Below are 26,746 nucleotides of genomic sequence, written 5' to 3' on the forward strand. Positions count from 1 at the left end.
TTTAATCAATCCCCCTCAAAAAATAAGAATAAATTAAGAAATTATTGCAAATTAATTGATATAGCTTGGTATTAAGGGAAATCAATCTTACAGTATTGCCATGTGTGACTATGAATACACAATTCTTTCCCTTAGATAAGCTTTAAAAAATGCTTTGTTTGTTATATCAATATATAATTGCTAGTCAACCCATGGTATAGCATACGCCGCTATTTAGTGATGGGTGAACACTTCCTGAAAGACACAGTTGTCCAAATGGAGTGGGTTTGGGCAAACGACTCTAAGTGAATGAAAAGAATGAGCTCTGAAAAAAAACTATTTGAAGATACAGGCATATCTTTTTGAACGTTTGGCCTTTAGCTTTATTAATTGTCATGGCAAAGGCTAATCTAACAGGGAATTGTCTGCGCGTAAAGGTAAAAGGCAAATTTGAATCTGATGGAGTCAGGGATATTCGGGGAACAAATACAGTTTGTGAGGTAGCAGCTGCGATAGTCTCACACCCCAGAACGTTGTGGTGAATGCAACCCCTAAATAGCAGGGATATGGAGAAACGTTGACCCGGATTGTAAACTCGAGGAGGGTCATGCGGACGTTCTTGAAAGTGAATAGTGATAGTAGCGGGAAGTATTTGAGACATCGCCACAATTTCAGCCTCGCCACCGTAAACGCTGGAAGTATTCATGTAGGCAGCGTATTGTCGAGCAGAGTGTATGACTGTGCTTCCGTAAGAACCACGCCCAGGGCGTCGTCATTGTTATTGTCCCAATGTTCGCAAACAAATCTTACAGCCATCTCGCGAAGTTCGAGAGCAACAGTTTCGTCGATGACATTTTCCCAGAAATATGCGACTGATAGAGAAATACACAGTTACCTATATGTATGTCAAATAAAGGATTTGAGCAATTCTCAATAAGTTTGCTGTTATTATGTGCATCCCATGCCATTTTCTGAATAACTTTTTTTTTTTTTTTAAACAAGCTACTAGCCTAACTGTAATGTCTCTCTGGATGCATCTTACCGTTAGTTGGGAGGTACACACGATCGGAGAAATGCCGCTCATATTGGTCCATGTAAACGCACCTATACAGACCCACGTCTTTGACACTGGCGTCTTTCACTACCACAACCACCTTCAGGAGGTCTCTGTTGTTGCTGGCGTCGCCATCGAAGAATTGTATGTCCCAATGTCGACCAGTTGGTGTATTCTAGGAGATTCATCAGAGAAGAAAGCACAACTTTGACACAACATGATCATGATCATAAGAAACAGAAGAACAACTTTACAACTTTATCATGATTAACAGTAATTCAGGGAAAGGAATCCAATGGACTTTCACACAAAAGCTGGAAGATCTGGAATTCGCTGATGACATAGCCTTATTATCACACAGACTACAGGATATGCAAGAAAAGGTCACAGCGTTAAGTGAAGTAGGAAAAAGAGTAGGTCTCAAAATAAACCACTAAAAAAACAACAACACAAGTACTTAAAATATACAACAAACAAATTGGAGACATAGAACTGGATTCTCAGACCATAGACCTAGAAGATAGTTTTATATACTTTGGGGGTGTTGTCCGTGTACCAGGTGGAATAGATGAAGACATTAAACGTCATATAGATCTAGCGAGTCAGACTTTTACACACCTAAAAAAAAACCTGGAATTCTCCCCACATATCTAAATAGACTAAAATAAGAATCTTTACTATCAAAACGGTCCTACTGTCTGACTAAGACTAAAAGACTTCTTTATTTATCCTTATGGAAATTTGTTGTGATTCTGGTTCTGAAACATGGAGAACAACTAAAGTAACAACAACAAAAATTACAGACCATCATCAACAGATGTCTGAGAAATATCTTAATACACTGGTTAGACAAAGTAGAAAACACCAAACTGTGGGAGATGAGTGGGCAGAAAAATATAGAAGTGCAGATCTTAGAGAGGAAGTGGAGATGGATTGGTCACACCCTTAGAAAAGATACCAACAACAGAGCTAGGCAGGCCTTAGAGTGGAACCCCCAGGAAACAAGACGTAGAGGAAGACCAAAAAGAACATGGCGACGCAGTATACTAGAAGCCGAGAGGACAGGAAAGAGCTGGGAAGCCATTAAAAAACTAGCAAGAGACCTTGGAGTGTGGCGTGTTTTTACTGAGGCCCTATGTTCCACGAGGAACGCAAAGGAAAGATAATGATGATGATGGTTATCAGAGATGAACGAACAACTTTACAACACCACTATCATGGTCATAAGAGTCTCTAATCTATTTCCCCTTCTAAGTTTTTAATATACCGTCGCGTCACTAAGGACCTGCCTAAATTAGTCCTAACTTCTACGCGTCTTACTAATGAGTCAATGCAGAGGAACTCTTTTGTTTTGAAAGAAACACCCGAAACTTGGGAGACGAAGCAAATTCTTCCCTTAGCTTTTTTTTTTTTAAATTTACCTAGAACAATTAGGGTGGCTCGGTGGCTGAGTGGTAAAACACTTGGCTTCGAACCGAGGGGTCCCGGGTTGAAATCCTGGGATTTTAAATTTCGGGATCTTTAAGGCGCCTATGAGTCCACCTATGTGCTGGACACATGATAACCTCGATAACCGCGTACCATAGAAACAAAGGACTTTAACAAGAATAAAAGGGTACTTAAAATTAAAAAAAAAATCATTGTAAATATTTCATATCAAAATGAAAATGACAAAAAATGGACAAATTGAAGTCGATTAAATGACATGAAATATGCTAACAATAAATTGGATTTCATAGTCTTACTGTCGTTTTTTTCTTAGTCAATGGTTCAAATTTGGCCATGGAGGTGAATGCATCTTCTCCTACAGGCTTCCTGTCCACGGACATTGAATAGAGAATTTTTGTTGCCGGATAGTCGTCTGGGCTGAATCGTTTGATGTCACACGTGACAGTAAAAGTATCATTGGTTGGATCGATACTTTCTTTATTAAGTATTTTAGTATCGTTTTTAGCTATAAAATGTAAAAAAAAAAAAAAATACAAACAAGAGTTATGTTGCAAAAAAAAAAAAAAATAGATGAATAAGTTTAGTTAATTTTTAATAGTGTTTTGAAAATAAAGTTTTAGATGTTTTTTTTTTAAGTTTTCTCTACGTTAAATACAATAGTACAGTTTTGGAGGACCCCCCCCCCCCCACCCGGCCTTAGTGTGGCACCTTGGTTGTAAGGTCCATGTAAATAACTGAGGACTGCGTTTAGTGATCTCGCTACTGGGGTAGTGAGTCTGTCTGAGCTCGGCCTATTACGTTGCGTGACGTGACAATATAACTATTGCTAGCCGACCCGCGGCGTAGTGTACGTTGCTATTTAGTGACGGGTGAACACTTCCTGAAAGACACAGTTGTCCTAATGGGGTGGGTTTTGGGCAAACGACTGTGAGTGAATGAAAAGAAGGAACTCAGGAGAGAGCAACATTCAATTGTCCATGATATATATAGATATAAGGAGTGAGATAGATAATTTAGTTAAACATTAGTGTAATATGTATGATTTGCTGTACTTAATGTAAAACAAACTTTAGTGGTTTAAATAAAAGTAATTATAAACGTTTTCCATTTGTTCAGAATTAAATAGTATGTGGAAGTTGAATACTTCGCAATGAATCTGACGTCTGAGTGGCAAAGTTCTTGGCTTCCGAACCGAAGGGTCTCGGGCAAAACAAAAATTTTAAATTTCGGGATTTTAAGGACGTCCCAGAGTCCACCCGGCTATGATGGGTACCTGACATTAGTTGGGGAAAGTAAAGGCGGATTGGATTCCGAACCGAGGTCCCGGGTTCGAATCCTGGGATATTAATTTCGGGATCCTTGGGCGCTTCTAAGTCCACTCAAAGATCTAATGGATACCTGACATTAGTTGGGGATAGTTAAGGTGGTTTGCCGTTTGCGCTGGCCACATGACACCCTCGATATCCATCGGCCATAGAAACATGATCTTTACATCATCTACCCAATAGGTTGTAAGGTCAATGAAGCACACATGTTTATCAATATTGTGGTCAAGGCTTACGTTTGAGTGTAAGCGTGAAGGGGTCAGAATATTTCTGATCCTTATATTCATCAACGTAAGAGCATCTGTATCGACCAGCGTCCGCTTCTCTGAAGTCCGGCACGTAGATTGTAATGGAGAAATCGTACATGTCTGCCGTGTCCCCAATCACAAAATGGATCTCCCAGTGGCGTCCATCGGGAATGTTCTGGTCATTGAAAAACAAATACAAGTTAAAGTGAGATATTTTTATATTATAACAACGCTATCTGTCTGGTGCTATTCTCTTACACGCTTTGAGATGAGCCGAAGGCTCTTCGAACTCTAGGCGTGTAAGCCTGCTTGAACAAACCGTTCTGCCTGGAAGAGGTCCAAGTGTCTTTGAAAAACATTGCTATTTCCGATATATCCGGCACTCAGGGCGCATGGACTAGAATGTATGACCATTTTCCTATGTTGTACCATGCTAACCGTGCAGGACTCGCCATTAGTGTAGCGGTCCCTTGAGGAACAGCACATGGATTATCGACAGGGACGTGGAAGCTCTCTTTCAACTCCTCACCGTGCAATGGGAAAGCTCTCGCATTCACTTGGACACTCCCACAGGAGTTTTGTTTTGCTATTCATTTAGCCTAATCACTTCCTCTAGCTTCCACCCGAGTGCCACGCTGAGGCAGAATAGCTTATTCGAGCGTTTTTTCACATTCACCCAATCTCGGATCAAGTTGAAACTTTGTACAATTATTTTCTGTGCCTAACGGAAACATGAATCATATATGTGAAGTTATTCCCCTTGTTACGTTTTGAACACGTTTTTATTTCTCCATCTTTCCATCCTCGGATCAAGTTGAAATTTCGCATAATTTTTCATTTTCGATTAGTGGTAATTAATTTTGTTTTGTATAGAAAAAAGGAGATTTTCTTCTGCAGTATTGAGATTAACTTTGTTTAAAATTTTGTTCAAAAGAATGTTCCACTTGTTTTTGAATGAACTTACTATTTTTTTATAGTCAACAATTTAAATCCTTTATTTTGACAGCTTATAATTTTTTTTTTTTCTTTTTGAGACAATATTTCGCATATAAACTTGTACTGTGAGACTAGATATTGTATTAAAAATGTAAGATAAATTACTTCATTAATTATTGAATTAACTTATCTTTATTATTTACTGTTAAATGGCCAGCGGTACTCGGGAAATCTAACAATTATATTGTATTCTTTTTTACCTAAGTATCAGTAACATCCGTTTTTGCATATCACCGCCCAAATATACGAACCTAAAAAACAAGTATACACTTCAGATCTTTCGATTTTGGCGCAATGGGCAGATGATGAAAAGGTCATCTGTTTTCAGTGATTCAAGGTTAACGAGGGTGTCATGTGACCACCACAACGACCAACCGCCTTTACTGTTCCCCAACTCATATCAGATACCCAATGGAGCTGGGTGGACTCAGAGGCGCCATTAAAGGTTCTGAAATTAAGACTCCCAGTCTTCACAAGGAGTCCAATTCAGGTGCCCTCGGTTAGGAAGCCGCAACGCCTCCGCCCCGTGTAAAATCTTTCTTTAATTAATATAATAAAAATTATGTACTTAATTAACATGAACAGTATTTCATTTGAGTTTATTATCTATTAAGTATTAATTAAACTTTAAAATCATTTGGTCATGGATGAAAAAAAAAATTAGATCTAGATGAGCGGTGGCCCTTGTTTCCCACGCACTTACTTTATGTTCACGTCTAATTCAGAGTCGGCACACACACACTGTACTCCTATTTTATTTTTTCCAAAGACACTACCTCCTGTTTACAACATAGAGAGCGATTGTTTTTCTATTACTAAATAATGAATATTAGAGAACGAATCCCTGTGAAGCGAATGTATAAATCTACTACACTTTATAATATTCCAATGATAGGTTTTTAGATCTAGACTTACAAGACGATGGGTGAAATCTTCCTGAGCATTAACTCTTTCTCTCCTAGCTGACGATACCCACGTTGATTCCACCAGAATGTGGTAAATAATTACGGAGAGAAAGAGTTAATAGTTGGCAAACTCTCAAATGAATGCAAGAATACCCGAAGACGCATAGTTAACTATTTGTATAGTGATATACTTAAATGTCTAATTGATTGAATTGTGGGAATTTAACAAATCAGAAACGCATTGTCTGATCAACACAATCTCATAGTGGCAATCAACCAAGACATCGTGGCAATCAACCAAGACATCGTGGCAATCAACCAAGACAGCGTGGCAATCAACCAAGACATTGTGGCAATCAACCAAGACATCGGGGCAATCAACCAAGACATCGTGGCAATCAACCAAGACAACGTGGCAATCAACCAAGACATCGGGGCAATCAACCAAGACAGCGTGGCAATCAACCAAGACATTGTGGCAATCAACCAAGACATCGGGGCAATCAACCAAGACATCGTGGCAATCAACCAAGACATCGTGGCAATCAACCAAGACATCGTGGCAATCAACCAAGACATTGTGGCAATCAACCAAGACATCGGGGCAATCAACCAAGACATTGTGGCAATCAACCAAGACATCGGGGCAATCAACCAAGACATCGTGGCAATCAACCAAGACATCGTGGCAATCAACCAAGACATCGGGGCAATCAACCAAGACATCGTGGCAATCAACCATGACATCGTGGCAATCAACCAAGACATCGTGGCAATCAACCAAGACAGCGTGGCAATCAACCAAGACATCGTGGCAATCAACCAAGACATCGTGGCAATCAACCAAGACATGGTGGCAATCAACCAAGACAGCGTGGCAATCAACCAAGACATCGTGGCAATCAACCAAGACATGGTGGCAATCAACCAAGACATCGTGGCAATCAACCAAGACATCGTGGCAATCAACCAAGACATGGTGGCAATCAACCAAGACAGCGTGGCAATCAACCAAGACATCGTGGCAATCAACCAAGACATCGTGGCAATCAACCAAGACATGGTGGCAATCAACCAAGACAGCGTGGCAATCAACCAAGACATCGTGGCAATCAACCAAGACATCGTGGCAATCAACCAAGACATGGTGGCAATCAACCAAGACAGCGTGGCAATCAACCAAGACATCGTGGCAATCAACCAAGACATGGTGGCAATCAACCAAGACAGCGTGGCAATCAACCAAGACATCGTGGCAATCAACCAAGACATGGTGGCAATCAACCAAGACAGCGTGGCAATCAACCAAGACATCGTGGCAATCAACCAAGACATCGTGGCAATCAACCAAGACAGCGTGGCAATCAACCAAGACATGGTGGCAATCAACCAAGACATCGTGGCAATCAACCAAGACATCGTGGCAATCAACCAAGACATCGTGGCAATCAACCAAGACATCGTGGCAATCAACCAAGACATCGTGGCAATCAACCAAGACATCGTGGCAATCAACCAAGACATCGTGGCAATCAACCAAGACATCGTGGCAATCAACCAAGACATCGTGGCAATCAACCAAGACATTGTGGCAATCAACCAAGACATTGTGGCAATCAACCAAGACATCGGGGCAATCAACCAAGACATCGTAGCATCAACCAAGACATCGTGGCAATCAACCAAGACATCGTGGCAATCAACCAAGACATTGTGGCAATCAACCAAGACATCGGGGCAATCAACCAAGACATCGTGGCAATCAACCAAGACATTGTGGCAATCAACCAAGACATTGTAGCAATCAACCAAGACATCGGGGCAATCAACCAAGACATCGTAGCATCAACCAAGACATCGTGGCAATCAACCAAGACATCGTGGCAATCAACCAAGACATTGTGGCAATCAACCAAGACATCGGGGCAATCAACCAAGACATCGGGGCAATCAACCAAGACATCGTGGCAATCAACCAAGACATCGTGGCAATCAACCAAGACATCGGGGCAATCAACCAAGACATCGTGGCAATCAACCAAGACATCGGGGCAATCAACCAAGACATCGTGGCAATCAACCAAGACATCGTAGCATCAACCAAGACATCGTGGCAATCAACCAAGACATCGTGGCAATCAACCAAGACATCGTAGCATCAACCAAGACATCGTGGCAATCAACCAAGACATCGTGGCAATCAACCAAGACATCGTGGCAATCAACCAAGACATCGTGGCAATCAACCAAGACATTGTGGCAATCAACCAAGACATCGGGGCAATCAACCAAGACATCGTGGCAATCAACCAAGACATCGTGGCAAGCAACCAAAGCATCGTAGCATCAACCAAGGCATCGTGGCAATCAACCTAGACATATTGGCAATCAGCCTCAAAGGTATCCTGTCACCTAAACGCCTAGGTGTTTATATTCTCTTCCTAGCCGGGACTTCTCTTTGCTTACAAAAAAATCTAAATGACTTTACCGTTACTCTTCTATCAACGATTCTAAATGCCTTTACCGTTACTCTTCTATCAACGATCTTGTCTAGAAAAGGTCGAAATCGAGCCATGGTGGTGTAAGCATCTGCCCCCTCAATCTTTCGTTCGACTATCAACTCATTGATACGTGGTGACTTTGGAAGACCTGGTCTCTGGAACTTGTTCCTGTCACACTGTACGATGAAAGAGTCGCCCGGTCCAAAGCTTCCCGTGTTTACAATTCGACCCTGAGCTTGTATGGAGAAGTAATTAGAGATGTAATGTACAAACATGCGAAACTAAGAGGACTCTTTGGTTTATCGAATTAGAGACACGCTTGTATAGTCTCTGTTTTGGCAGTGGACTATTTTTTTTTACACAACACTTTAGAGACTGATATACACACGGCCGGATTTAAGAAAGTGGCGGCCCCTTATTATTATTTATAAGTATGCCATATTATGGAATATAGGAATAATCTCATTTTCCTTTTCTTTTTAATAAATTCCATAAGCATATCTTGGTCTAAAAGCTTTTGCATATTATGAGAACTCTCCAACTTCCAAACCACAAGTGTAGCCAGTGTAAGCCTACTGTAAGGTTTAAAACAGTGTCAGTAAAGATGCGAAAAAAATATTAGGGGAAAAAAGTGTAAAGCTGCTGACCCGTCGAAAGATGGATTTATTTTCTATATTTTCGGGGGTCCTTTCATTGTGGAGGCCATATTGGCCCCTGCCCTTCCATAAACTCCGGCACTGGATACACATAATGTTAATTTGCGTTTATCTTACAATAAAACCTAAAATGTATTATAGAGTACAGACAATAAAAACATATTTGATGATCTTATCAAACCACTTTAGCAAATCATATTGTAACGAATCTCTCTATTCAGGCTCTCTGCAAACTACACCACATTACAACACCAACTGAAAGAACTTCACAACCTCAGGTCTTCAAATTATCGTAATGGTATAATGTCCAATAAATCACAGCCAATACTGTAATATCGGTCTAAACTGCCAACAGGGGGCGACGACGCAGGTCACTGTTCAGGCCTTATATGACAATAGGTCTCTGTTCATACCCTGTCCTCCACGGTCTGACTGCTGCCATCCTCCGTCGTCCAGAGCGAGGTCTGGACTAGTAATAAATTATCTTCAACTCTAAAGGAACTTTCGGAAGGTGTAAACATTTAACAGAAGACAGTATCAACTCCTTCCCCGTTCCACGATGAGAAATCTTCAATGTTTCAACTAAGGACATGCACTTTTAAGATTTCATCTAAACATAATCGACACCACACACACCCACCCCACTGTAGACACCAGCCAACCTTTAAGGAACTGTCTATCGCACCCGCTTTGACTAGCCCAGAATTATTTCACACAAGACAAAACTCTATCACAACAAGAGCCTAGAATAACCAACAATCAGGAAGTTCGGAACTGTTGTAAAAGCAAAAGAGAGGTCGACCTTTTCTTGGCATCAACAACAAAAGACCTTACAGCTAGGAAGTAAATAGCTGGCTAGATGAAGAAGTAGAAAGGTGTATATTTGTTTGTTTGACATGTTTCGGATGTTCCTTCAAAGTTGAAGATAATTACTTCCTAGTCCTAACCTCCCGCAGGACGACGGGGGATGGGAGCGGGCAAGGTTTGAACCCTGGACCATTGATAAATCTGAACGACAGTCCAGCGCACAAACCGCACGACCAGGCAGCCATACTATCCTACATCGTCTAACAGTAGGGCCATTAGGTCATTAGAGGCTCTAGGCGAAGTGAGAAGTGAATTAGGTGGCATCAAATTAAAAAGAAAAATAAAAAGCTAAAAAGAAAGTTCAAGTTCGTTTTTCGTTTGCATTTCGATAGAGTCAAGCTCACAATTCAACATTTTTGACAAAAAAAGTCTGCTAACCAGGGGCGTAGCTAGAAATTTCCATGGGCCCAGGTGGAGGGGGGGGGCTTGACCTCTTTGGGGGCCCCTGCATTTGGCGTAATATTTAATGTTTGATGTAAAAAAAAACCACATTCATTTGGAGGCCTCCTCAAGTGGAGGCCAGGGGGAATTTTCGAATTCTCCCCCTCCTTCCCCCACCCTATCTACGCCACTGCTCCTAACACAGGTAGTCTAAAAAAGTAAATCTAAACATTCTGAATAAATCTTTATTTATAGTAGAGACTTAGAGCTAAGCTGGCTTAGAAGAGCCGTAAAGCTTTGCTATATATGAGATTTGATCCAAGTTGAGCAATTTTTTTTTCTGTGAGAGGCCCCCTGTTTATTGGTGGCCCTAGGCGTCTGCCTACTTTGCCTGTAAGGCCGGCCCTGCTAACAGTATGCCGATAGTTTGTTTAAAGAATTTCCTACCATAAGCTCTCAGAAAAAAATTGTCGCTGTATATTTTCCTGTTAAGGGGATCGATGTAGTAGCACCTGTACAGACCAGCGTCTTTGTAGTTCCCATCATTGACCACGATGACTATCCTGATTTTGTCTCTGTTATCGAATGAGTCGCCATTTAGAAATTGAAAGTTCCAATTGCGTTTAGATGGTAAGTTCTAAAAATAAATAAAAAAAACCAAATCAAATTAGGTTAAACCGAAATGAGTATGTAAGTATATATGTTGTAGGTGTAATTGTACCTCTGCCCATAATCTATAACAGCACTTGTATGTTCACATAGTACTACCGCTGCAAAGAGTCATTTCACACGCCTGTAGTATAATCTAGCACACTTCTAGCCCATTGAATCCACATCTAACTCAATCTAGCACACTTCTAGTGCCATTAAATCCATCTCTAACTCAATCTAGCCCACTTCTAGTGCCATTAAATCCATCTCTAACTCAATCTAGCCCACTTCTAGTACCATTAAATCCATCTCTAACTCAATCTAGCACACTTCTAGCACCATTGAATCCACATCTAACTCAATCTAGCACACTTCTAGCACCATTAAATCCATCTCTAACTCAATCTAGCACACTTCTAGCACCATTGAACCCACATCTAACTCAATCTAGCACACTTCTAGCACCATTAAATCCATCTCTAACTCAATCTAGCACACTTCTAGCACCATTGAACCCACATCTAACTCAATCTAGCACACTTCTAGCACCATTAAATCCATCTCTAACTCAATCTAGCCAACTTCTAGCACCATTGAATCAGCCATCTCTAACTCAATCTAGCCCACTTCTAGCACCATTGAATCAGCCATCTCTAACTCAATCTAGCCCACTTCTAGCACCATTGAATCAGCCATCTCTAACTCAATCTAGCCCACTTCTAGCACCATTGAATCAGCCATCTCTAACTCAATCTAGCCCACTTCTAGCACCATTGAATCAGCCATCTCTAACTCAATCTAGCCCACTTCTAGCACCATTGAATCAGCCATCTCTAACTCAATCTAGCCCACTTCTAGCACCATTGAATCAGCCATCTCTAACTCAATCTAGCCCACTTCTAGCACCATTGAATCAGCCATCTCTAACTCAATCTAGCCCACTTCTAGCACCATTGAATCAGCCATCTCTAACTCAATCTAGCCCACTTCTAGCACCATTGAATCAGCCATCTCTAACTCAATCTAGCCCACTTCTAGCACCATTGAATCAGCCATCTCTAACTCAATCTAGCCCACTTCTAGTACCATTGAATACACCCCAATCCCATCTCTTAACACACCTTTAACCTGTGTCACCACGAGGGTTGTGGCCGCATGAGAGCAATAGTTAACTAAAAACAAAATGCGGGCTCACGTGTGTGTTTGGTGTTTTATTTTGTACTATCCAAATGCGACCCGCGGAAGAACATTAAGACCTACCTGTTTAAAACCTTTTTAGATTAGTTGTCATTTTTGCTCTCGTGTTTATGTTTGTAATGTTATTACAGCGCCTTGAGACCTACATTTTGTTTGTTAACAGCTCTTTATAAATAAAATTATTATTATTATTATGGCCCGCCTTGTGCATTGAATTTAGTTCTTTGTTAACTACGGCGATTTGTTCCCTTAATAGGCTACTTTTGTAATTTCACACGAAAATGAAAGTAGACTATGAAAACGGGGTATACCCTTCATAGCTAACAGGGGTGCGGTGGCTGATTGGTTGAGCGCTCGGCTTCCGAACCTGGGGTCCTGGGTTCAAATCTCGGTGAAGACTGGGATTTTGAATTCGGGGACTTTTAGGGCGCCCCTAAGTTCCCCCAATTCTAATGGTTATATGTTGAGGACAGTAACGGCGGTTGGTCGTTGTGTTGGTCACATGACACCCTGCTCGTTAACTGTTGGCCATAGAAATAGATGACCTTAACATCATCTGCTCTATAGATGGCAGGGTCTGAGTTTTGTATGACGCTGCGGCCTACGGCTAATATGAAATACGAAAAATTCTTCAATGTAAATAAATTGTATCAAAATTGGTCAAACGGTTTTGTTTTCTATGAGTAACATATATATAGATACATACTCCTTACATTGTGCTTCGCCTAGTAGATTGGGAGTTCGCACAAGTCATCAATGACCCTAGTTATGCTGCTGGAGTTTTAAAGCAACTTATAGCCCCCGTTTGTTTAAAAATAAATCGTAACTCCAGTCAATTATGAAGCTTTACTGACAGTGTCCTTTTTATCTCACCGTGACTTTCCTGTACTCTTCCAGGGGAGCGAACGGAGAATACTTGGCCATGAGTTGAAAGTTCTCTTCCCCTGTGGGTCTCCTCTCAGCGGCCAACGTCACAACATAGGGGGATTCGGGATAGTCTTCTGTTCGAAACTTCTGTATGGTGCATCTCACAGTAAAAGACTCGTTTTGACCGACGCTGAATCTGTCAACCACGTGACATGTGCCTGTTTCCGTACGGAATAAGGGGGAAAATAGCTTTGGTCTCATGTACTTTCTTAAAGAGATAAATACAATTATTTAACTTCATTGTACAATAGTTATCGTTTGCGACATTAATGACATTAACGTTCAATGTTACAAAAAAAAAACTACAAAAACAAAAAAAACAACAAAAAAACAACAGCTTTTTAGTATGCAAATTATTTATAGCTTAAACAGTAAATCGTGTATTGTCATAATCAGGCGAAGTTCTATTGTCGTAAACAGTGGCAGCAACATAGTTGTAAACAGTCAATGTTGTAATTTCATAAACAGACATTGTTGTCGGAACCCCCCCCCCCCCCCCCAAAAAAAAATGGACATTGTTGTGAAAAATATTTTAATGTCTTAAAAATTAGGCGTTATATTTTTGTAGAAAAAAACTATGGCATTGTCGCAAACTACTAGTAGACAGCGATATGTTGTCGCAAAACAGACAATGATGTATTGCTTTAAAAAGAGAGCTTTGTTAATTTCTGTTTATGACATTGTTGCATTGTCGTAAAAAGACATGTTGCTTTACCGTAAACAGGCAGTGCTGTATTGTCGTAAACAGATAATGTTGCATTGTAAACAGTTTATTTGTTAGTCATATAGCGACATTAATGCATTGTCGTAATTAGAGAGTTTTATACAGTCGTAAAAAGGCAGTTTTGTATTGTCAATTCTGACAAGTGAAAAAAAAAAAAGGTTTTTAATAATAATTTATCAAAATAATAACATTGAACAAAGTGATCTTACTTAACGCGATCCACGAGTACACTGTCAATAAGAAACAGCTGTTCATTCTCAGTGGGATGGATCTCTGCATAAAAAAAAACAATATACGATGGTTAAGTTTGTATCTATATTTTACATTTTCTTCAACAGCCTACTCAGTGCTTTTTTTTTTGTAACAAAATAGGTGCCGGTATTCAGTGATGGATTGCCTAATTTTTAACTACTATTAAATTACTAATAAACGATAAAATGACAGAAAAATGAATTTTTTCCCCACATTGATAAAGGTGCCGGTACGCCGAACCGGTGCGTACCGTCACAAAAAAAACACCTGTCTCTTACCTACACTCAACTAGTTAGACCAGAATAAGTCTAAACACTGATAACTGATATTTTTATTTGGTTAATCATGGAGACCAATCGTTATTAGAAGGCCGGAACATTGACCTGCGACGTCGCAACCTATGGGCTATTTAGACCAACAGCTAATTGCTACGTCACAGCTTTTTTCCCCCATTGTCCTCAGCTTTCTTATTTTTTGAACCACCTTTTCCCACATAGTGCGGTCTAAGGGTCTATGTTCCCTCTCTTCGATGTTTGGATGCAGTCACATGGGACTTCAAAGCAGCGGGCAGTGATGTTGACGTCTGGGAAGACCAATACTATATATTTACGCATTTAAGTCTAATGTAGGGTTATTTCCCCTTTATAGCCTAATAGCTAAATGTTGTACAGCTAAGTTATTCAAAATTAGCTCCACTTATAGCTCAAATAGTAAAAATAGTAAAATGTTCCAATGTTTCTCAAGAGATTGGTGTTTAAATTAAGAACTGACATCACTCCTCCTTACTAATTAAATCAAAATTATTAGTTAAATCCTAAAGGAGAAACCATGAAAAGATCCAACACACACTACATCTATGTAGTGAGCAATAATTAACATTATAATGTTAGGTGGGGCAGAATAAGTAGGTCACGGCTGGGTTTGTATTGTCGCACTCATACTTAATCTCTTAATCTCTCATCTTAATCCTCATTGCACTCATCCTTAATTTTCGGAATGTATGCATTATGATTATTACCACATGCTCTATACTAACTTTGGTATGTGGTGTAACTATTTAAAATGAACCATTAATCTAGAATCTATCTAAGGATTCTATAGCTAAACTCTATTATCTATCTATTCTAGATCTAGATCTAACTCTAAATCTAAGTTATGTTACATTATCATCATTATGTATTATCCAGATACCATTCTTAGTACCATGTTTATCATGAAACAATTAGATCTCTTTTGATTGTATTGCTCTACGAATTGGTTGGATGCTGTAATGTTCTTTGGTAGACCTAGCAGGACATTACTGACTCTCTATCAATCATCTATTTAATTCTATTATCTAGTTTTGTGCCATAAGATCTCAAATGTTATTGCTCACCATGTTATGATGGGCCACAGGTGTATGTTTAATTGCTTCCTGTGGTGGACTCGGGATTCAATGGCGGTGCTCAACAGTGCAAGTTCGAGATAGTGTTATATGGTGCGCATCTGAAAATGTTTGTACAGCTATGGAAACGAATCGTACGACGACTATGGCATTTCTTGTGAAGCTTTTCTATATGTGGCCGTGAGCCCTTTTTTTTTTGGAGAGACCCTTTTGACCGCAAATTTGACAAATTGTAAGACGGAGAAGCCATTTTGTTTTGTCGGATGAAAATATCTTGAGTGGCTACCATGTCTTCCAACATGCTTTAAGAGTTTGGACTCAATGTCTTATTTTATAAATTACAGACGCTTTTTGTAAAAGAGAAGATAATTACATCCGACGCTTATCCATGTGTTCATTAATCAAGTCGTGCGTGTTTAGATGAAACTTAATGTCCACTGCTTTAAGATTCCTTATGAGTTGGAACATAGACCTAGATATAGTTTAAACTTTTATCTAGCACTGATTCAATTTTCTAGTAAAATTAATATTTATAACAATTCAACCAGTAAAAAAAGCAAAATAAAAAAAAAAAACAACAGCAACAAAGCCTACCTAATAGGAAGAACTGTACATTTACAACTATATCTCACAATAATGCAGAGTTGATTTCCCTTTTTTATATCAACCAAAAAATGTATTACCAATAATTAATTGACTAATTGGTTATTTCTCTTCTAATGATGTGTGTTTTGTTAGGTACAATAAATTATTGTGCAAAGTTATATCAGCTATATCCGAGATTGGGTGTGGGAGAAATAACGTGTACAATTATTTAAGGGGACAAAATCTCACATATTTAGCCATATATCTGAATGGTAAACGATGTATTGCCTTGTTGGTATAAAAGATAATAAAAAAATGAATAAATAGTTGGTTTATTTTTTGTATTGATTCTTGTTTTGTCGGGTACAAGAAAGACATTTAAAATTTCAACTTGATCCAATATTGGGTGTGGAAGAAATAACGTGTACAGTAATTGTACCAGACAGACAGTGACTTATTATAAACTATGTAAATATTAGCTAACTGCTGTATTCTAAATCTGTAAAATTCTTACATACAGTAAAGTATGTATGACATGACGGGGAGTTTACTAATCTAACCAACTGTAATGGCAGGAGTGATTTCCCTTAAGAAAATATATAAGGCCACCTAAAGTGTGTTTAGTTTCCATTTACACCTTAGTTATCACCTTGACCACTGGACCTTGCTGTGTGTTGTGTAAACTGTAGGTATTTTCCTCTTAGTTACAGGTTGTGTGTTTGGGGTATCCAGGAGAGGTTTGCCCTGCTCTGGAACTCCTTGAGCTAAATGATTTCCAGACAGTTTATTTTATCAATGACGACTTTTATCCAATGATAATTTTTTTTTATGCCAAAGGTGATATTGAATCTATTTTCTAGCCTTATGTCTGTGATAAGCTCAAATTTGTTTTGAATCATCCGAAAGGCTTTCCTGAGCGGATGACTATAAGTGGGTTTTCATGAAGCTTATAGCTCATCAAGACATTATTTCGGCTAAAAGTTGCCATATGTTGGCCTGAAACCTGTGACCTTAACAGGCATATTGAATGGTCTTGTTTTTTTTATCTTATAAAATACAGACGTTACTTTAAAAAGAAGATGATTACGTTCTACGCGTCATGCATCTAGTCATGCATTTTAACCGATGACTTAAATTTTGCCCATCGAATATCGGACCTTTTTACTATGACATGTTAAACAACTGTAGGATTGCAGTATTTGGTATGTGGTCAGACCATTGCACCTTATAAATATTTTCCTTAGGCAGCGTAGGTGGAAGAAGTTTAGCTTCAGTTTTGTGGATATGCTGAGTCCTCTCCGTTGCCACACTTGTCCTTGAAGTCTGTCAATAGCAGCACTGGCACGAGCAACACGGAAGTCTGCCTCATCATCTAGGTTGGCGTTTGCTGATATGGTGCTTCCCATTAATAAATATAATCTCATCTCTGCTAAGGGTCCCGTATGGGACATAGACTTCCCAACCGGCTTCCACCAGGCGTCTCAGTTCTGGGCGAGTCTCTCCAACTGTCTCCCCCCCCCCATCTGCTTCCAAGTCGCGGCACCAAATATCTTATCATCGTATAAAATACAGACGTTGCTTCTGTACCGTCCCCTCTTTCTCTTTTCTTGGGGTTGGGGGTGTCCTTGTGATGACTTGCCACTGGAAATACTGCATTCCTCATTAATTTTCAGACTCGAAGACAAGCCTTGTTTTTATTACTATGCATATCTAGTCATAAAAAAACAACTAACCCTTGCACTGTTTAGAGCTGAAATTAAAAAGGGAAAAAAGTATGTAAAAAAAAAAAAGAAAAGAGCTCCTATGACTTATAGATCTAACCATGGAACTATACTAATGGAACAACAGCTCCTAGTTTTTACTAGGGGAGTGCCGTCGCGCATTTTTTTTCGCGCATGGTGCAATATGGAGAAATTCAGGAGGATGCAAAAGAAGAAATTTACTCCTCCATTCACTTGGACTGACCTTCAATGAGAGTAAAACTTTCCTACGCTTTATTTTATTAGATCTCTAAAAACTTCATCCATTTTCTCACAATGTTTTGTGATTTATAAAATTTTCCTGAATAAGGGATCGTCACAAAAGTTATTTTTTTAAGGCCACCCCATTAAAATAGCTGTTTTCAGTACTTTCACATTTGGGTATTTTACACAAAATCTGGATTTTTTTTATGTACATGAAATCATTATCATCTGTCCCGCGTAACCAAATCCTCCACTTTTCCCGGTCACCAATGTTCTTAACAGATATCAAGAGAGAGAGGCTGGTCCATTATTTGCGTAGTCCAGCCAGCTTTTCTTCTGACAAACCTTTTTTCGTTTATTCTCTTGAAGGATATTTTTTAAAAAGTTAGTCTTACAAAATACAATTCCAAACCAACTCATGCAGTTATCGTCTTTTCACAGTATTGAGGAGTCATCCTTTTTGCCGGCCAGAGTGTTAATTGGCAAAAGTAAAAAATTCATTATTTTAATTTTTTTAGTAAATATTCACAACTATATCTTTTATATAATAATAAATTATTTTAATAATAATATCTTTTATATAGACATGCTTTAATAGATCTAATAAATGATTATCGCGGCCCTACCAATATTGGTATATTAATACTTAAATCTGGGTATTTTAAATTTCGAATGCGCATTTTTTAAAAACCGAACTTATCTATAGAAATAGATCTCTTATATCTAGAATAATCTAGATCTACAACACTGAACACCCAGACTTAGACTATGGTTCTAGATCTATTTAAAGATATTTTTAAAAAATAACTCAATAGATCTAATAAAGTCATGATTTCCACTCTATTTTCTCTAGATCTAGACCATACATGAGATCAATATGAATGTTTATAGATCTAGTCTACGTCTAGAACTCTAGATTAGATATAAATATAAGATATCTATCGATCATCATAAATCATACTATTTAAAATTTAAGTATGTCCATACTCATACTACTATTTACTATAGACTATTATAGTCACTATACTATAACTATAGCTATAGCAGTATAGCTGTATTAATATTAGTATAGATCTAGTCACTATACTGACTATAGTCAATAGTGTATGTATTGCCTGTAGATCTAGTACCTGTAGGCTACTAATATTAGTAGATGTAGATCTATAATAACAATACTTTTAATTACTTTTTAATAGTAAAAAGTAGATTTATAATCTATCAATTCTATCTAATCTAGATCTAAATCTAGACTTCACTTTCACTAGTTTCACATCACATGATTATTGATACAGACAGTGAATGAAACGAATGCAGTGATTATATTATAGTTTATACTGATTATACTTATAGCTCTAGGAGCCTCTACCAGTTGATTATCATCATCATAATAGATAATAATCTAGACTAGTATTCTAGATCTATAAATAATCATAGTCACCGTGATAGTGCCCTTTTTAGTCAATGTAGTCAAGTCAAGATAGTGGAACGTAAACTCGAAGGTTTAATACAATACAGTATAAGTAGAGTCTATGAGTTAGTATAAGATCTAATTATTTTGTTTCTTTGTATGTCAATGTCTCAATTAAAATAATTAATATCATCAGCCATATCATTTTAAATATTAAAATAGTAGACATAGATTTCTATATTATATATAGATAGATTAGATCTATAAAATATAATTTTACAAACTTTAGAAATGATTGATTTTATTTTTAATTGATCAGCCTTCTAGACTAGATCTAGCATCTCGACTCTAGCTAGACTCTAACTTGTAATTTGTAGATCTTGGAATTGGTCGAAATTCACCTTCCTAAATTGTCTCTAAAGTCTGTAGCTGATTTGAGAGGCTCAACGAGGCAAGAGTCTATTACTATTAGTACTCTGTCTCTTGATCTATCTAGTAGGCCTACTTAGCTAGTGCCTTAGCCATAGTGTAGTCAGATCTTGACAACTAGTCTTCTAGATCTAAGCTTCTAGAATAATTAGATCTAGATCCAGTTTAGATTTAGAATATAAAAGTATTTTACTAGCTAAAATACTAAATCTACTGATCTAAATTCTAGATAGATATACAATATATAGATCCACTTTAGATTGGGAATATACAAATATTTACCAGCTAAAATTCTAAATCTACTGATCTATACTTAATATTTTAGATATTATATGACATCTACAAAAATTATTATTAAGATATAATTATAGAATCTAGACATATATATATATATGCACATAAAATATATAAATAAAAGATAAAATGTATGCAGGCCTAGATCCCATAAATTTATAATTGATCCAGATCTATCAGTAAAAGTTACCTTCGATGGGAAGTTTTATCCAATCTAATCTATACAAGACAATTTATAATCCATGCCTCGCCTACACCCCATACATTAAATAATAATTCCCATGCCATGCCCAGACCCATGAGTTCATGAAATAATAAATGATGTGGTGTCAAGTTGGATCTATCCCCTGAAATTCAGCACTTTAATATAAAACTCACATATCTAGTTAATTATTTGCTATGACACTCTGATCAACTTGGACTTGTGTGATACATATATGTTTCTTATCAGATTTAATGAATGAAGTTTTGGTGCATTTTAAGGCTACAAAAGTATCATCAGGTGCATTCTAACCATTGGTATTTTTCCTGGCAACATTTCTATTCTAGTCTGTGATAAATTATAAATTAAAAAAAAAATGTTTGTAATGTTTCAGTTATTTTCAAGTAGAACCATGCCAACCAGTTCTGATGATGTACCAGAATGGCTCAAGGATCATACTTATACTATTTCAACTCTCTGGGCATCCATTCAATATTTAATGTAAGTACTACTATACAATTTTTATTTTAGTTATCTAATAGATGTTTTATGAATTGTGTGATTTTCATGGTCAAGCAACATCCAAATATCGGGGATGGAATTTAACATTTTTCTCTAGATTTTTTTTTTATAACACTCTTAAGCAAATTCATCTTTCATGAATGCCTAATATACTTGGCTGTTGTGCAGGCCATTCCTTTACAATAAACTTTTAGATGAAATTAGGCAAAATTATGTCTGATAATTTGTATATTTGATACAACAATGTATTTAATTTAATAATATTATTTTTTAATTTTAATGTTTTCAAAAGAAATTAGCCTTTATGCCTAATTGTATAATTACAGTTATGTTTGGAAATGTAAGAAAAAGGCATGCATTCCTGACAAGTCAATGATTGGTTGCACCTCTTAAAGGTAAGGTACTGCAATTTTTCCCTATGCACTTTTCTCATAAGCTGAAGTACTTGTATTTTTGAAAAACTAGTTTTCCATGAAAATGTAAATCATAATATATGTTATAGTTGCTTTTAGATGAGTGCAATGTCCATCAAATTAACTGAATATCTGCCTTCACCTTTAGTAATAATTCATAACTATTAAGGTCAGGGCCATGTCTACACATTAACGCAGTAGCTCCTTTTAGGTACAGACTATTTTTAGAATGGCAAAATTATATAATTATACTTAATAACATATATACGTTTAGCATGGTCAACACATATGTCACACATATTTTTATTTTTTTAAAATCCTTTTATTTATTTTTATAACTAGATAACTTTCTGTTATGAGAAAAGATGAGATTCTTGGACTCCTGCATAGCACCACCAGAAAGGAAAATCCCATCATGTTGCAAAATAAAAGTCTTGGACCAATTTTAATTTAAGATATATATATTATGCTGTAAGCTCTATACACATTTATGTATATCCTGTCATTCAGCCAACAGGTTTGGATTTAGTATTTCTTTAAATCTGTTTGATATTGTACTTGAAAACTATTAATCTGAGCCCCATTAAAACAATAGGGAGTGCAGTGAAGTGGTAAAGCACTTGGCTTCTGAACTGAGGGTTCCTGGGTTCGATTAAGACTGGGATTTTCAATTTCAGAATTCAAAAGGCTAGGGATACATGGCAATAGTAAGGAATAAGTAAAGGCAGTTTGGGGATCCATGGCTGAATGGTTAAGTCATGGGTTTGAATCTCTGTGAAGACTCAGATTTAAATTTTTTAGATTTTTGGGTGCCCCTGAGTCCACCTAACTCTAATGGGTAGCTGACTTTTGTTTAGGAAAATAAAGATGGTTGGTTGTTGTGCTGGCGACATGATGCACTGGCCAAAGAATCAAATGACCTTAACATCATCTGCCCTATAGATTGTGAGGTCTGAAATGGGATTTTTTTTCAAAAGGTGGTTGGTCGTTGTGCTGGGTACATGACACCCTCGCTAACCATGGGGCACAGAAACTGATAAACTTTATATCATCTGCCCCATAGATTGCAAGATATGTAAGGGAAATTTTACTTTTTAAAAATTAAAATAAGAATCTATCAAAAGTAAACATAAAATATGGTGCATTCTCCTTAAAACTAAAACCTGGTGCAAAGGTTTAAAATGTTGGCAAAAAAAAGCAACATCATATATTCTTAATTCCCTTTGCAAAACTTACTGAGAAGAACATGCATGTTGTTCCCTCATAAGTTTCTTGACAGAGGAAATCTTGTTTATATTAGATTTGAATTAAGCAAATTAAGAAAAAAAATTATAATCATTATTTCAAATGGTTGTATCTAAACCTTAAATGAATTATTTTTCAGTTATAAGTACATTGAGATTAATGGATAATCATGAAATTGTTAAATAATTGCTGCTATCATTCCATTGACTAAAGAACCATAATTTTTTTTTTTTTTTAATTAATTTCAAAATGATTTTTTTCAAGCATAGAGTTCACATAGGTCTTGAGTGAATTTTTTTTTATTTGACTAACGCTTCAATTTTATTGTATCATATTAGTTGTTAATTTTTATTACCCAGAATATTTAAAAAATGAGTACACTATTTTCATGTAATAATGTAACTTGGTATTCACACAATGCTCAAAATACACTATAATCTTTAGGCCATACAGATTTGTATAAATTAACTTGTTTAAATACATTGTAAATGTATATTGTTTGGATAAGAATAAAGTTTTTCTGTAGACAATTATTGTTCAAGATTTGTTGATGCTCCTGCTTAATCAATTATATATACAGGTCATTAGTTTTAACACGTCTGATAATAAATGACAGTACAAGTTAGTGAATGAAAATTTGTCATTATTTCAGCTGCTTTAGGCCAACATTAATGTGAGGTACCAGTACTTTGATTGTGTCATATAACAATTTAAAGCAACATTTTGAAATGAATAGTCTGTAGAATTGACAGTAAATACATTTAAGTGATGGGCTGTGATCTGCGTGAATTGGGAGCTGATCATGTATTGAATTTGTGTTTTTGATCTTTACTTCAAGTAAATGTTAATGAGCAATTAATTTTTAATGAATAAATAATTTAGAAATAAATACAAAAGAACCATAAACATCTACTTTAGTTTAATAATTTTTTTTCATCAGAACAGAATTTCCAACTTTGCATTCTTAAAATAAAATATAATTTATTTAGAGTAGTCAGAACACAAAATCATAGTTTTAAAATATTAACTAAATTAAGCTAAGCTGTGATCTCTTATAAACATTTGTATATAGACTATACACAATTTAATTATTATTTTTCATCAAATTGCAGGAACTAGTACATGTACTAATGCCTATTTGACAATAAAAAACCTTAGTCAATGAAATAGTAATACTAGTAAATGAGATAAAAGTAAACTAAATATCATCAATGCTATTGAAGCCACACTTGTTTTTTTTTTTTTTAATCTTGTTTGTTGGACTGCAATTAAAGTTGCTATTAATTTTATTGATCGTCTTAGCTGAAGTGCCAGTGTCGTCTCTTTGAAATGTAAGCTTATTTTCTTGGTAACTGGAAGTCCAGATATTTGGAGTTTCATTTTAAGCACCTATACTTTCCGAAATGGCATTCCGATAGGCTAAACCATTTGCCTAACATGTCATATGCACGTAAAGAGGTACCACAGAAATGCTTTAAAGACAAGCTTAGGCGCCAACTTACTTTAACTGACATAGAATAAGAGAGCACCTGGTTGCATACAGCTTCAGAACGAGACAGCTGGAGGTCACTTACAAGGTGTGGTATACACCAATGAAAATTAATTGCCGAGGGTAGACAGCAAAAAAAAAAAAACAACTGATTCTACCACAGGTGGACAATGGTTATGCCTGTGCTCAGTGTGGCATAATATGTAGGTCACAGCTGGGGCTGAGTAGCCTCTGGAAACATAGCATTCCTCATAAGTCTTAGGAATCAAAGACAAGCCTATCATTTTTTGTAGCATAGTTTGTAGCTTCTGTAAATGCATGAAATGCCGTCACAAATGACACAAGTCCTCTGTGAGTTTGATGGATTATAAACATCTTACTTCTTTGCCTTAGGCTTATATTAAATGGTCCTTCTCTCTGTTCCTCTAGGTACTTGCGTTTATCTAAATATCATTGATATATCGTAACATGTCATCAAAATAAAAGCTAGAATCTCTGCAACTCGTGTACAAGTCAGAAGTCATCAATAACACTTGCCATTTAAAAAATAACAATTTAGATTAGTCAAATTAGTGACTGATTATTCGATTCATTTAGGCCTATAAATTTTTTATTTGAATATATAATGATCCTTTACACTTTGTGACTTTACTAGTATACTTTGGAGTAGACTTGTTGAGCTAAAGTCGGAAGTACACATTGAGTTTTACTGTGATCTACTAGATTACTAGATCTATATTAGTATATAGATCTATATATTATATAGAAGTAGAGAGAGTATCTCATCAATAGTATCTGTCATATCGTGATCAGTAGATCTAGGCGGCTGCAGGTTTATAGATCTATTCCATGACAAAAACCCTGGCTAGATTTAGATCTACTGGTCTAGACATCTAGATCTAACTAGAATTAAACTAGAAAACTGAAGTAGAGAAGTAGCTTTCTGGATCTAGAACCAGAATCTATATTATTAATATTAGATCTAGTTGCGTCGAACGCTTAATTTTTGGTAGTTGTTTTTAATAAATGCACATAAAATACATTGTATTTTGGCAATAAAAATACCCAGTTGGTAGTCAAGTAATTCTAATAATTAATTAATGAATGACTATCAGTATTTGTTTTAGATCTATCAGATTCATATGACTATGACTTATTATTTATACTTATTTTGTATCATTCGTCCAAGAAAATCTAGCTCTAGATCTATTTCATTTTAGATTAGGCTATAGTTGTTGTTTTTTTGTCATTTTATTTAGGCTACAATATTACCGAGATGAACTTTTTCTTTGTTTCCCACGAGACGTGTATGCCTATAGCCTAGTCCTTTCGAAAATAATAAAAAAAACGATTAGAAATGCGTAGCTTGGAGTGTCAAAACTGTATTAGGCCTCCTATTTTTATTTTTATCTCGTGCAATTTAGTATATCGTAACAAATACGCATTTAGCGGAACGGTAGACAGGTCTTCATCCAGATTTAGTGTAAATAAACCAAACACAGAAACACTGAAAGATTGTATTTTCGGAATTTAGATTCCATTTTTTTGAAAAAATGTGGCATTTTATAGGGTGGTCGAAAAAAATAACTTTGGTGACGATCTCTTATTCGGGAAAATTTTATCTATTATATCAGATAGTCAGAAAATGGATGAAGTTTTTACACATCTAATCAAATAGAGCGTACGAAAGTTTTACACCCATTGCAAGGGACTGACGGAGTAAATCTCTTCTTTGGCATCATCATGGATTTCTCCACATTGCACCATGCGCGAAAATGATGCGCGACGGCACTTCGACTCTCTTTGGCTTTGTAAAAAACTCGAAGCTGGTGTTCCATTAGTATAGTTCCATGATCTAACATCTAGTCACATCCTGGAGAGGTTTAATTGCTCAATAGAAATTTAAATCTAGATCTAGGTTTGTTTGTCTTCCGTTTAGATTAGGCATTTAATACTGAGTTGATTAAGAACGTTATTAGAAACTTGATTATTGAAACCTTTCTTTAAAAACTCGTGTACCAAATATAATAAGCCATAGATTATTAGATATCTAGATCTAGTTTTTAGATTGTCAAGATCACTAGATCTTTTTCTAGATGATAGGTCTAATTTTCAAGTGTACGTCAATACTATAGATCAAAATCTAGTAAGTACTGTTCCACACATAGGTGTAGTTCTACTGCAAAAATATACATTAAACATTCCACGTTCCATAGGCTAGGACAAATTTGTAACAATACTCCTTCTTCCCTAGTGCTATTAGAGCATGGAATGGGTTGCCTGAGCTAGCCAGAAAAAAACAGTGACTTGGCAGAATTTAAGCCATTGGTTAATATGCATGACTAGAGGCATGACGTGTAGGACGTAATCATCTTCTTTTTAAAGTAAAGTCTGTATTATATAAGATAAAAAGAATATAATATATATATAAACCTTCAAGAAAAAAGCTATATGAATGCATATTATGAATGAGGTTGATGGGATTTCATGAAAGTATTTATGCCAGGTTCAACCAGCACAAATTTAATTTCGAGTCGGTTTGTTTTACGTGTGAATAGTTCCTGACGACAATGAATCCACGTTGTACCAAGCAGTCAACAACTTCTGTACGATGACCCGTTACGTTGTGTATAAATTAGGAAAATGTTTTTTTAAAAAGAATTTGTAGCGTCTTCTTTTAACATTGGGTAAAGTCCCTG

General features: G+C 36.7%; 2 protein-coding genes and 1 long non-coding RNA gene across 6 annotated transcripts in view; 2 read left to right on the forward strand and 1 right to left on the reverse strand.

Annotated features, from left to right (window-relative positions):
- Window positions 1-15,553, reverse strand: part of LOC106052811 (uncharacterized) — a 30,928-nt gene extending 15,375 nt beyond the window's left edge. For 2 of the 4 annotated variants that reach the window (XM_056017737.1, XM_056017740.1), the window contains exons 1-8: window positions 15,304-15,466; window positions 14,070-14,133; window positions 13,083-13,294; window positions 10,809-10,998; window positions 8,481-8,692; window positions 4,044-4,230; window positions 2,779-2,987; window positions 1,022-1,208 (exon numbers count right to left, since the gene is read on the reverse strand). In XM_056017737.1, the coding sequence (XP_055873712.1) occupies window positions 1,022-1,208; window positions 2,779-2,987; window positions 4,044-4,230; window positions 8,481-8,692; window positions 10,809-10,998; window positions 13,083-13,294; window positions 14,070-14,133; window positions 15,304-15,327 (1,285 nt within the window). In that variant the 5' untranslated portion in view covers window positions 15,328-15,466. The other 2 variants (XM_056017739.1, XM_056017738.1) reach the window with 2 other exon arrangements.
- Window positions 15,554-19,081: 3,528 nt separating this feature from the next.
- Window positions 19,082-23,183, forward strand: LOC129924057 (uncharacterized). Its single transcript, XR_008775973.1, has 4 exons — window positions 19,082-19,578; window positions 20,773-20,879; window positions 21,227-21,295; window positions 21,656-23,183. It is a non-coding gene; the product is annotated as an uncharacterized LOC129924057 (long non-coding RNA).
- A 2,464-nt stretch (window positions 23,184-25,647) lies between these two features.
- LOC106062887 (uncharacterized) overlaps window positions 25,648-26,746 on the forward strand; it is a 43,958-nt gene continuing 42,859 nt past the window's right edge. Inside the window, exon 1 of the mRNA XM_056017846.1 lies at window positions 25,648-25,965. The gene's annotated coding sequence lies outside the window, so the exon portion shown is untranslated. The remainder of the gene's footprint in view (window positions 25,966-26,746) is intronic.

The sequence above is a fragment of the Biomphalaria glabrata genome, chromosome 18 (genome assembly GCF_947242115.1).
Source record: "Biomphalaria glabrata chromosome 18, xgBioGlab47.1, whole genome shotgun sequence".
In the NCBI taxonomy this organism is placed as follows: domain Eukaryota; kingdom Metazoa; phylum Mollusca; class Gastropoda; family Planorbidae; genus Biomphalaria; species Biomphalaria glabrata.